This window comes from Rhinopithecus roxellana, chromosome 1, assembly GCF_007565055.1.
Source record: "Rhinopithecus roxellana isolate Shanxi Qingling chromosome 1, ASM756505v1, whole genome shotgun sequence".
Taxonomy (NCBI): Eukaryota; Metazoa; Chordata; class Mammalia; order Primates; family Cercopithecidae; genus Rhinopithecus; species Rhinopithecus roxellana.
In genome coordinates, this window is record NC_044549.1 from 106,592,800 (window position 1) to 106,605,978 (window position 13,179).

A 13,179-nucleotide genomic window follows, 5' to 3' on the forward strand; every position below is an offset into this window, starting at 1 on the left:
ACCAAAAAACCCCAAACAGAACAGTGAGTATATGCCATCATTTTTTTTTTAAAGTGTACGTATATGTATACTTGAATACCCATATGGTATCTATCATTAGAAAGATACACAAAAAACTGGAAAATGTGGTAGTGGAACAGACTTAATTTTCATTGCATGCCTTTGTATTGTTTGAATCCAAAAAAAAAAAAAAAAAAAAAAATCCCGTGTGTATACTTAAAAAAAAAATTTTTTTAAATAAAGGATTTTATGGGCCAGGCACAGTGGCTCACACCTGTAATCCCAGCACTTTGTGAGGCTGAGGTAGGTGGATCATGAGATCAGGAGTTCGAGACCAGCCTGGCCAACATGGTGAAACCCCATCTCTACTAAAAATACAAAAAATTAGCTGGGCATGGTGGCACATGCCTGTAGTCCCAGCTACTCGGGAGGCTGAGGCAGGAGAATCACTTGATCCCAGGAGGCGGAGGTTGTGGTGAGCCAAGATCATGCCACTGCACTCTAGCCTGGGTAACAAAGTGAGACTCCATCTCAAAAAAAGAAAAGAAAAGAAAAACAGGATTTTATGTTACTACATAGGATACTCTTACAAATTAAGAAGAAAGTCAAACATCCAAAGAGAGAAATAGGCAAAGGAAAAGAAAAATAAATTCACTAAAGAAATACAACCAACTATCAAACATGGAAAAGTACATAACCCATCTCTAACAAAAATAAATGTATATAACAGTAACGAACTATCATTTCTCCTTTATCAATGTAGCAAACATTTGAAAGCCTTATCACTTCTGATATTGACAACCTGTGGAAAACTTTAAATGGCGCAAGTACAAAGCTTGAGATAGGGCAATTTGGCAGCATCCATGAAAACTAGGCAGGGTGCTTAGTGTTACTAAATGATACATTACCTGAGGATATAGGAGTAGTATATCATAGTAACCTAAAGCATAGGCTCTGGGATTAGATGGCCATTTCCTAGCTTTGAGACACTGGCAAATTTCTTAATTTTATGGCCTTAGTTTTTTCATTTATAAAATAGAGATTATAATAATTACTTCATAGAGTCTTGTGAGAATTAAGTAGTTTTACATGTCTTATAAATTAATAAAGGATATCTGAACTAAGGAACTTATAATAAAAGCAAAGTGATTAAATTTAAAATGTCTTTATTCATTTATATGGTATATATCACTCTCCACAAAAAAAAAATGACACTTGTCTTTCAATCTGTCACGCTTAGCTAAAAAATTCATGTATCTCTTTTCTATATCACATATTGACATGATATAGGATGCAAGATATAAATATTAATTCAATAGACATTATTAAATCATTTTACTTATGTAGAATCTTGGATAAATGGTTAAAATTATAGATTGACATTAAGTGTGGGAACAGGAATATTCTGTGTATACCAATGGGTTTAACAGAAGATGTGTTTGCACTGATTTCTGGTCATCAACTTGCTTTCTGTGAATCTTTAAATACCCAATTCCAAATCTTTCAGCTCCTGGAGAAGGGCTGTTTCTTTCTGAATTTTCTCCAACTAGAAAAGTTTAAAACAATGAAGTTATTACGAAATAGTTAGTGGATATGTAACCAAAATAATACAGAAAAAAACATGATATTTCTGACAATTTATTATGTTCACTAGTAAACACAGATGTTTAAACAGGTTAGAAACAAATTCTAATTTGTTATCTGGTATGAATCAAGAGTGAAAAGAACAGACACTGTTTTATTGCATCCCTTTGGGCCCAAAAAATTTTCAATTCTATATTTGGGATTAAAATTGTTGAAAGGAGGAGGGAAAAGGCAAACAGGGCAGTACAACTTGAGATAATAATCTTATATTTGTCTAATACAACAAATTGCTATTATTTTCAATAGTAATAGCATAGTATGCCTCTTAGAAATATTGACTTTTTCATTCACATGAACCATATATCCTCTATTTAAAAGTAAAGCTATTTAAAAGTAAAAATGTTAAAAAGAATATGGCATATGGTTTTCAAAATAAGTTTTTAAAATCTATGTGCTCTTTTACCTGACTAAATACTTGTTTATAATAAAAGGGGGAAGGCTGGTGGTCACCACAAGCCTAAATGAAAAATGCAGAAAGTACCTGATTTTTTTCTAGCTGTTTTCCAGTTGCTGCTTGTTCTTTCAGTTGTTCAATTGCTTTTAGTTTCTGCAAACATCAAATATGAGTCAAGTGGAAGGAAGTCACTTCAAATGCAAATTTCCTTATTAAGAATGTGAAACTCAAATAAGGAGATTAATAATCTTACATTTGTATCAAGAATGGTCTGTTAAAATGCTAGGATACACTATTTTTAAAGTTAAACGCTTTGGGAGGCCAAGGCGGGCAGATCACGAGGTCAGGAGATCGAGACCATGGTGAAACCCCATCTCTACTAAAAATACAAAAAATTAGCCAGGCACGGTGGCGGGCGCCTGTAGTCCCAACTACTCGGGAGGCTGAGGTAGGAGAATGGCATGAACCCGGGAGGCAGAGCTTGCAGTGAGCCAAGATCACGCCACTGCACTCCAACCTGGGCGACAGAGCGAGACTCCGTCTCAAATAATAATAAGAATAACAATAATAATGATAAGTTAAATACAAAATTGTAAATGTTAAAAACATGAGATTTGGCAAAATATTTTTCTCAGGCTTTTAATTAATGTTATCATGTATGTATGTGTATATGTAAACGTATCAGTAATGGCACATTTCAATGCCCCATTGGACCTGGGTGATGTTTCTGGCTTTGAGAGAAATCTCACTGAGAGCATTCTGAAAGACTGTTGGTCCAAAGTCCTGCCCAATTAAAAAGAATGAAAGAGAAACCTCATAATGCAGCTGTGAAGCAGCTTGTTTTATCCCCAGGGCCACCCCAGCACACTGGCTGCAGTATCACAAGTCAATACACTTCTTTTTCATCTCTGTCTCTTGATCTTCAAAACTAGAATATCTGCCCCTACTTATCACAAGGTTTCTAATGAAACACTGAGTATAAAAGTGTTCAGTGGCCAGGCATGGAGGCTCACGCCTGTAATCCCAGCACTTTGGGAGGCCAAGGCAGGTGGATTACGTAAGGTCAGGAGTTCGAGGCCAGCCTGGCCAACATGGTGAAACCCTGTCTCTATTAAAAATACAAAAATTAGCTGGGTGTGGTGGCGCACACCTGTAGTCCCAGCTACTCAGGAGACTGAGGCAGGAGAATCACTTGAACCTGGGAGGCGGCGCTTGCAGTAAGCCAAGGTTGTGCCACTGCACTCCAGCCTGGGTGACAGGGCGAGACTCCGTTTGAAAAAAAAAAAAGAAGTGTTCAGTATATTTCTATGCTAATGCACACTGAATTTTATTACTCCAAAAATCAAAGTACTAAGAGTCTTCAGACATTTGTGAATAGAACTAAAATCAATACCATTTCTAAGTGATAGTGCTTCTAGTGAGAAAACGAGAACTGCTGATACCAACTTCTTAAATATCTGTCTTTAGACATCTAAGTACTACCTTATTTATATAATTTTCATGTATACCTTTCAATATGCACGTCTATTTTTCATTTAAGTCTCTCACCTTCTTTAGGTTCTTGATTTTTTTGTCTATCTCAGGGTCCCCAGAAATTGACTGAGAGATAGTGTTTCGTGGTGTGCTCTGTGGGGCAGGAGTAGGTGCCAAATCTGGACTCTTGTCACTTCTTGCTTCCTGCAGGAAATATTTTTTAAAATTCAATTTAAAAAAACCAAAAACATTACAGTATTTAAATCAACATAGCTTTGGTATATGAAATACAGAAACTAAGTATGTGATTTTATCCACATTTTATATAAAAAATCTGAATTAAAGGTCTCATGAAGTATGCTACATACTCCCATATTAGAAATAAAATGACCTTATCAGAGTAAACTAGGAGGTTTCTGTACCAGCAAACAAGCATTCCAAACTTTTGGATATTCTGAGATGTGCCAGTAGATAGATGGTTTGAACATATGAGAGGGCTTTTCTATTTAACGTGTTTCAAGTTTCACTCTTACAAGGCTCTCTCCGAAACTATAAAGAATATGTATGATCAAGTATATGTAATGGATTATGCTACAAGAATAAGAATCCTACAGATATTAATTCATAATCAGATCAATTCAGCTCTGCAACAAAGTACCACAAAACTTTTTTCCCCTTAAAGGGATGCTATATTGCTTCCAATATGATCAAACCTCTGATAACTTTTCTTGTCCCTCCTTACTGATTCTGAATCACTTTTATTTCTGCTAAGATGCTGTATACTCTTGCCCCTGGCCTTTGTGTACATCTCCCTTAACCATGGTTTCAGTAACCAAGGGTCAACTGCAGCCCAAAAATATTACATGGAAAATGCCAGGAATAAACAATTCATCAGTTTTAAGCTGTGTGATGAAATCTCTTAGCATCCAGCCTAGGACAAGAATCATTCTTTTATCCAGTGTATCCACAGTGTATTCACTCCCCACCTATTTTTCACTAGTAGCTGTCTTTGTTATCAGATCGACTGTCACAGTATCAACAGTACTTGTGTTTAAGTAACCCTTACTTTACTTAATAATGGTCCCAAAGTGTAGGGTAGTGATGCCGGCAATTCGGATACGCCAAAGAGAAGCTGTAAAGTGCTCCTTTAAGTGAAAAGGTGAAAGTTCTTAATAAGGAATAAAAAATATTGTATGCTGATTTGCTAAGATTTACAGTAAGAATAAACCTATCCATGAACTTGGGAAGAAGAAAAAAGAAATTAGTGCTAGTTTTGCAGTTGCACCTTGAACTCTCTATCTTCTCCATCTTCTCTTTCTCTATCTTTGGCTACTTACTTCAGAGTCAGGACTAAGAAAGCCTGGATAAGGTGAGATTCTGTCAAGGGCCATTTAGCTTTGTTCCATCACACAGCCATAACTTTTACTAACTTCAGCCAGTCGTCCCCAAAATACATACTGAATAGTTTATCTTGCAAGTTGAAAACCTTTGCTATTACTGGAAAAACAACTCAAAAAGCAACTCCGCAATGAGGGATTACTGGTATCACATTTGGTATCATCTTTAGTAAAAAAACATGTGTAGGTGCTTGATGACTGTATTGGCTCTTTTAAAAAAAACCCGACAGTTTGTATAAACTTGTAACTGAGAGTTATAAATTTATAACTGATCAGCCCAGGTGATCATACTATTTTTTTTTGGAACGAAGTTTCGCTCTTGTTGCCAGGCTGGAGTGCAGTGGCACGATCTCGGCTCACTGCAACCTCTGCCTCCCGGGTTCAAGCGATTCTCCTGCCTCAGCTTCCTGAGTAGCTGGGATTACAGGCGTCCGCCACCACACCCAGCTAATTTTTGTATATTTAGTAGAGACGGGGTTTCATCATGTTGACCAGGCTGGTCTTGAACTTCTGACCTCAGGTGATCCACCCACCTCGGCCTCCCAAAGTGCTGGGATTATAGGTGTGAGCCACCATGCCCAACGGTGATCACACTATTACCATGAGCCATAAAGAGTTATACATTTATAACTGAGAGTTATAACCATTATTTATAATAATCATAATTTCATTATATTAATGTGAAATATTAAATAATTTATAAAACAAATATAATTTGTATATTATTTATATAATTAATATAATTTAGTATATTAACGGTTGTTATAATTATTAATAATTATAATCATGTAATTATAAGTAATTATTTATATAATAATTATAAAGGAATCTTTGTTCAGTATCACCAGTGGTCATATTAAAAATATCTTTTGATAAAGTGGAAGAAACTTTGCTTATAAAAATAGAATTCTAAGTTGAGTGGGTTTCAGAGAGGCCCTAAAACTCAAAGGGGCATCTTCGTTATCAAGTTGTAAGGTTACTACTAATGTGTTGTAATATCCAGGGCCAGTAGAGGTCCCTACTTGTACTGATGAAGGGACAAGACTTGCTTTTATACAAATCTAATATCAAATGCATGAAACAGATCATTTTTACTTGGAATAACCTAAAGCTGACCAATTAAGATACTTCTGGGGATGAAATATATTAACTACAAATGAGCAGAATGGTTTTTCTAAAAGTCCAGATTTTAGCAGAATATGGTTGCATAAGACAATTCTACACCTTAAAATAGTAACTGCCTCCCAAAACACATAACCAGCCTAGACCTGTCAAAATTCAAGAATTATCAGCAAGACTGTACTGGTGATACAGCAATCAGCTGTTAAAAATCTGCTCTTTCTAGGACAGCCACAGTGGCTCACGCCTGTAATCCAAGCACTTTGGAAGGCCAAGGTGGATGGACCGCTTGAGCTCAGGAATTTGAGACTACAGCAACATGGCAAAACTCGGTCTCAAAAAAAACCCCAAAACAAAACAAAACCAAAAAAACCTACCCCCATTTCCAGCCTGAAAAACATAGCGAAAACCTGTCTTTACAAAAATGAAAAAATTAGTTGGGAATGGTGGTATACATGTATAGTCCTAGTTACTTGGGAAGCTGAGGCAGGATTACTTGAGCTAAGGGTTTGGGGTTGCAGTGAGCTGTGATCATGCCTCTGCACTCCAGCCTGGATAACAGAGTGAGACAGAGAGTGTCTCAAAACAAAAACAAAAACAAAAAAAACGAAAACCCTACCCCACTGCTACGGTCTGACATATTGGTGTTTCCCCAAAATTCATAGTTTGGGACCTAATACCCAATGTGATAGTATTAAAAGGTGGTGCATTTGGAAAATGATTAAGTCACGAGGAGTAGCTTTATAAAAGAGACCAGCAAGAGCTCCACTGCCCCTTCCACCATGGGAGGACACACAGAAAGAAGGTGCCATCTATGAGGAACGGGTTCTCACCAGATACCAAATCTGCCAGCACCCCAGCTTTGAACTGTGAGCAATCAATTTGTTTATAAATTATCCAGTCTAAGGTAGCAGCCTGAATGGATTGAGATATGTACTCTGCCTGAATTGCAAAAATGTGATCACCATAACTTCACTAACCAGACATCCCCAGCCCAGCTGATCACACTGTCACCATGAGCTATACAATATCACAATTTGCAATTATTTATACTGGTGTGGCTTTTCAACTACATTAAATAAAAAATATTCTGGAAATATCCCATTATTTGGGTACTTCTGGTATTTTGATTCCCAGTTAAATAATTTCATATAGTACTATAATACTGAGTGCCCAAATGGCTTTCTAGTCATGTAATTTCCAGCTTCTCTTAGTAAATATATGCTTCAAGGAAAGCAAACTACACCACTTTACACAAGTGCCACCAAAAGGGTCTACAGCAAGTAACATGCTACGTAATACTATTAGTGTCCCAGGTTATGATGTCAGGTTCCGTTTCTTTTGTCACCCATAATATAGACAGGATTACTTAGAAATTCATAGGCAAACACAAACGAAAGATATTCTGCCTATTTAAGTCTAACTACAACTACATTTTATAACGTAAGAGCCAAGGTTTTTTGTGTTTTCTTTTTTCGAGTCATGATCTTGCTCTGTCATTCAGGCTGGAGTGGTACAATCACAGCTCACTGCAGCCTCAACCTCCCAAGCTCAAATGATCCTACCATCTCAGCTTCCCAAGTAGCTGGGACTATGGGGTACATGCCATCATGCCCAGCAAAAAATTTTTTGTAGAGACAGGGGTCTCACTATGTTGCCCAGGCTGGTCTTGAACTCCTGGGCTCAAGCAATTCTCCCACGTTGGCCTCCCAAAATGCTGGGTTACAGGCAATGAGCCACCACACTTGGCCACAGTCAAGTATTTAGGACCACAATTCTTTAAATTTTAAGGCTTAGCGCTAACTTAACTGCCTTTTTTTTTTTTGGAGATGGAGTCTTGCTCTGTCACCCAGGCTGGAAGGGCTAGAGTACAGTGATGCGATCACTGGTCACTGCAACCTCCACTCCCAGGTTCAAGCAATTCTCCTGCCTCAGCCTCCTGAGTAGCTGAGATTATAAGCCATGCCCAACTAATTTTTGAATTTTTAGTAGAGACAGGGTTTCACCACGTTGGCCAGTCTGGTCTTGAACTCCTAACCTCAAATGATCCACCCGCCTCAGCCTCCCAAAGTGCTGGGATTACAGGTGTGAGCGACTGCGCCAGGCCATAACTATTTGTTTGTTTTGTTATGAGGAAATTAGTGCCCCAAATACCTGCTTTGCGGCTTTCTTAGCTTCATGCTTCCTTTGATTTTTAAGAGCTGTTTTTGATAATGGCTTATCATTTCCTGATTGTGATTTCATATTCTGAGGTGGTTCCTCTTCATGCTATGGAAAATGTAAAATAATTTTGAAATGGAGTCCATGTTGTAAACACCTACAACAACAAATTATACACTTCTGCTAATATAGGATAAACTTATTTTATCAAATTTAAGATCATTAGCAAAGAGTATTTCAAAACTCATTGGTAGTGGCACACTCCAACTGTCAGGATGGATTTAATCAGGATCTTCCTATTAGTTGCTATATCTTTCAATCATATCAGAGCTTGCAAAATTCACTTTAGTTTTGTTCAAACAACAGATTTTTTCTTAGCACTACTACAGACACATGAGTCTTATGAAAACTAGATACCAACAACAGCTTCTTCTGAGGCCTTTTTGGTTCTAACTACTGTCAACAGAAATCCAGTTGCCTCGCTTATTTTCTTCACACAAAGAATTACTTGCTAGATCTTCACTTGTAAAATCAAAGATTAGAAGATTAAAAATAAAAGCAAATGAAAAACCAAGAATAGATTATAAGAAAATAAGTGAAACAGAAAGGAATAATTAACTAGATAATTATAAATCTGGGACTGACATAATGAAGAGGCCAAAAAAAAAAGTACATGGTTTGTCAGATTACACAATGAAGATAATAATTTCCAACATCAGATATTTATGTAACCATGTAACAACTATATTCCACAATAGAAAATATAGTGAATTATAGGTTCAATGTATCTCCAGAATAGTTTTAGACAACATACAGTACAAGTGATGGCACTACAACTCCCTATCAGATTCATGTACTTACTGATTTCTATCTGTATTGCTATTATTTTAATGTTAACTCTTAGACTCTATCATACCTCAGCACATCAAAAGTATCAGCTCTCCATGAAGTTTCATGAGTACTAGGTCTCAGATCTGCATTTTACTTATAAGTCCTATGTGGAAATGAGCAGAGCTCAAACACTTAAGATGCAGAATAATAAATAAGAAACCATAGAGTGACTTTATCTTAGCAAATGCATCAACTATTTCAGGTTATCAAAGTTCTGGGCATGTTCATATTCTACTTGAAACAAACTGAATATTATGAGAACCCACATTTGTAGAACAGCAGACACATTCAGAGTGCAACGCTTTTTCATTTCATGTTTACCCATGTTGCATAAAATGCTACTTAAGTTATACAATATTTGCTGAACATTTGTTTTATACATAATATGAAAATCCTTTCAATAGCGGGCTCTTCTGTAATAGTTTGCTTTGGCTAAAAAGTTTCTGCTCAGGAGAACCTTGATTAAAAATGATGCAAGAAGAAAAGGTAAGTTACAAGTCTCTTCCACACTTATGAGCATCATGTAAGCCACTGAGAGCCTTTCACTTGAGACGAAAAAATCCACACAACTACTATAAATCATGAGTTTTTTCTGGTTTTGGTACTATGTGCTCATTACGCATAATTTCGTTCTTATTAAGAAACTTTGTTTATTCAGTTATATCAGTTATTATGGGACTGTTTTTGATGAACACATTTTAATTTCTAAGCTCAATGCAACCTTCTCCTCCAGAGCTCAAGTGATTTTCCCACCTCAACCCCCCCGAGTTGCTGGGACCACAGGCAGACACCACCATGCCCAACTATTTTTTAAAGATTTTTAGTAGTGACGGGGCCTTGCCACGTTGCCCTGGCTGGTCTCAAACTCCTAAGCTCAGGTGATCCATCCGCCTCGGTCTCCCAAAGTGCTGAGATTACAGATGGAAACCTCTGCGCCAGACCAACGAACACACTTTAAAAGGTGAAGGTTTTTTGGAAAGCTAATAAATATTCTTTAAGTATAATTTATATATAAATTTGTACTTATAAAATTTTTTTTTCTGTGGGGGAATAACCCAACACCTTTTTTCCCCTACTGCTGTGTAACCCTCCTCCTTTGTAAAGTTATCTACCATGCTGTCTTTGTTTCTAGTAATTTCTTGACAGTATTTTCTTTGTAATTTAGCTCATTTCTGGAATTAGATACATGTAAAAATTTCTAATTACTGGGCATATAGCTACTTCAACTAAAATGATTTGACAGGACCACACAATCATCATGCCACATAAAAAAGCAACAATTTTTTCTTCTTCTTCTTCTTTTGAGACGGAGTCTCGCTCTGTTGCCCAGGCTGGAGTGCAGTGGCCGGATCTCAGCTCACTGCAAGCTCCGCCTCCCAGGTTTACGCCATTCTCCTGCCTCAGCCTCCCGAGTAGCTGGGACTACAGGCGCCCGCCACCTCGCCCGCCTAGTTTTTTGTATTTTTTTTTTAGTAGAGACGGGGTTTCACCGGGTTAGCCAGGATGGTCTTGATCTCCTGACCTCGTGATCCGCCCGTCTCAGCCTCCCAAAGTGCTGGGATTACAGGCTTGAGCCACCGCGCTCGGCCTCCAAAAAAGCAACAATTTAATAGAAATCCTGAATGTTAAAAAAAAAATCCCGGCCGGGTACAGTGGCTCATGTCTGTAATTCCAGCACTTTGGGAGGCCAACGTGGGTGGATCACCTAAGGTTGGGAGTTCCAGACCAGCCTGGCCAACAGAGCAAAACCCCGTCTCTACTAAAAATAAAATTAGCTGGACGTGGTGGCAAGCACCTGTAATCCCAGCTACTCAAAAGGCTGAGGCAGGGGAATTGCTTGAACCCAGGAGGCAAAGGTTGCAGTGAGCAGAGATAGTGCCACCGCACTCCAGCCTAGGTGACAGAGTGAGACTCTGTCTCAAAAACAAAACAAACAAAAACCCTGATTTTAAGTTCTTACGTAATTTCATCACCATTTTCAAAGTATTATTTTCTGTATCAATTTCTCCCCATCACCAAAATAAACCTACTAGTTTTATGGATCAAAGAATTGTGCCATCATGCACAGATAAAGAAAGCAGGATGGGTTGGAGTAACTTTTGTTTTCATCTGAGGTAAGGAAAATTCCAATACAGAAATAGGACAAATCCAAAGTCCACTATATATTTTCTTTTTAAATCTAAATAAATATGATAAATACAAATAAATACCATGTGTTTTTATATAATTTTACATAAATAAAATGATACTGATACTGTTTAAATAGTAAACATTTTGATGGAAATTAAGAAGTTTCAGACCACTGACACATTTTGTCCAGTCCAAGAGAAAGGTGGTGGTGGTTGTTTTTTTTTTTTTTTGAGACAGAGTCTCGCTCTGTTGCTCAGGCTGGATGGAGTGCAGTGGTGTGATCTCGGTTCACAACCTCCGCCTCCAGGGTTCAAGCGATTCTCCTGCCTCAGCTTCCTGAGGAGCTGGGACTACAGGCATGCGCCACCATGCCCAGCTAATTTTTGTTATTTTTAGTAGAGACGGGGTTTCAACATGTTGGCCAGTCTGGTCTCAAACTTCTGACCTCAAGTGATCCTCCCGCCTCGGCCTCCCAAAGTGCCGGCATTACAGATGTGAACCACCACTCCAAGCCCAAAATAAACTTTTTTCTATAAAAGTAGTAAAACTTTACTTACCAATTTGGAATTGGTGATTGGTTTATTTCTTAAAGCTGGGGGTCTATAAGCTGTTGCAACTTTAGGTTCCTCATTGGGTACTTCACTTGGAACTGCTTGGTAAGTTATTGTTTTTGCTGGAAATATTCCATCCAAAAATGGCTGCCAAGAAACCTGCCATAATTCTGCATTTGATGGCACATCATACTTGTGCAAGATAGAGCCAGTATAATGCCAAATTTTGTATCCATTATTAACCCGTAACCTGGGAGCACATGTAGCTGTTAAAATATGCTCACCATCCGGGCACCAAGCAAAATATGTAGAATCAGAAGCCACTGGTTTAGAAATAAGTTTGTAGTTTTTCACATCCCACACTTCCATTTGTCCTCTCAGATTTCCAAATCCAGCTAATACTAATATATGTCCATGAGGGCTATAGTAGGCTGCATTACGAGGACCAGTTCCAAAGTCAAATACAGGATCACATTTCAAGTTGAAAATTGTTGCTTTGGCAGGCATAAAACCATATACAGCACAAAATTCAGTAGAACTAGAATTCCAAACTACATCATAAATGGGGCCATTTTTTGCTAGAAAAAGAATATAAAGCCCAAATTAGCAATAAAGAACTATATAAATATTTGTTAGCAAAAGTTACCATCATATAGTACTCAGAACACATCAAACAGATAAATGTTAACATTAAAATACTCATATTATATACTAGGGCGATTAATGTATAATCATAAATTTATATTTAAGAACCCCTACTGAATCTTAATTTCTTTTAAACATTTTGGTAATATGGCCTTATAGTAATAGTTACTATTAATAAACTTTTTTTTGGAAAGGGTAATAAATGCAGATGGTAATCAAAATACAAACTATTTTATTTATTTATTTATTTATTTATAGAAATGGAATCTTACTTTGTGGCCCAGGCTGGAGTGTAGTGGCATGATCACAGCTCACTGCTGCCTCGACTTCCTGGGCTCAAGGGATCCTCCTGCCTTGGCATTCCAAAGTGCTAGGATTATAGGCATGAGCCACTGTGCCCTATATTTTTTAAAAAGGCACAAAAGGCCAGGTGCAGTGGCTCACGCCTATAATCCCAGGACTTTGGGAGGCCGAGGTGGGCAGATCACCTGAGGTCAGGAGTTTGAGACCAGCCTGGCCAACATGGTGAAACCCCATCATTACTAAAAGTAGAAAAATTAGTGGGGCATGGTGGCATGCACCTGTAACCCCAGCTACTCGGGAGGCTGAGGCAGGAGAAGCACTTGAACCTGGGAGGCAGAGGTTGCAGTGAGCCAAGATCGCGCCACTGCAATCCAGCCTCGGCGACAGAGCGAGACGCCATCTCAAAAAAAAAAAAAAAAAAAAGCCACAAACACAGGTCACTTTCTACAAAGGCAACCCTATGTTATATTTC

At 37.9% G+C, this 13,179-nt stretch overlaps 1 protein-coding gene across 1 annotated transcript in view; it reads right to left on the reverse strand.

Moving 5' to 3' along the window:
- Window positions 1-1,149: 1,149 nt before the first annotated feature.
- EIF2A (eukaryotic translation initiation factor 2A) overlaps window positions 1,150-13,179 on the reverse strand; it is a 34,824-nt gene continuing 22,794 nt past the window's right edge. Inside the window, exons 10-14 of the mRNA XM_010370598.2 lie at window positions 11,766-12,337; window positions 8,182-8,295; window positions 3,587-3,715; window positions 2,126-2,191; window positions 1,150-1,546 (exon numbers count right to left, since the gene is read on the reverse strand). Coding sequence (XP_010368900.1) covers window positions 1,481-1,546; window positions 2,126-2,191; window positions 3,587-3,715; window positions 8,182-8,295; window positions 11,766-12,337 — 947 coding nt within the window. The 3' untranslated portion in view covers window positions 1,150-1,480. The remainder of the gene's footprint in view (window positions 1,547-2,125; window positions 2,192-3,586; window positions 3,716-8,181; window positions 8,296-11,765; window positions 12,338-13,179) is intronic.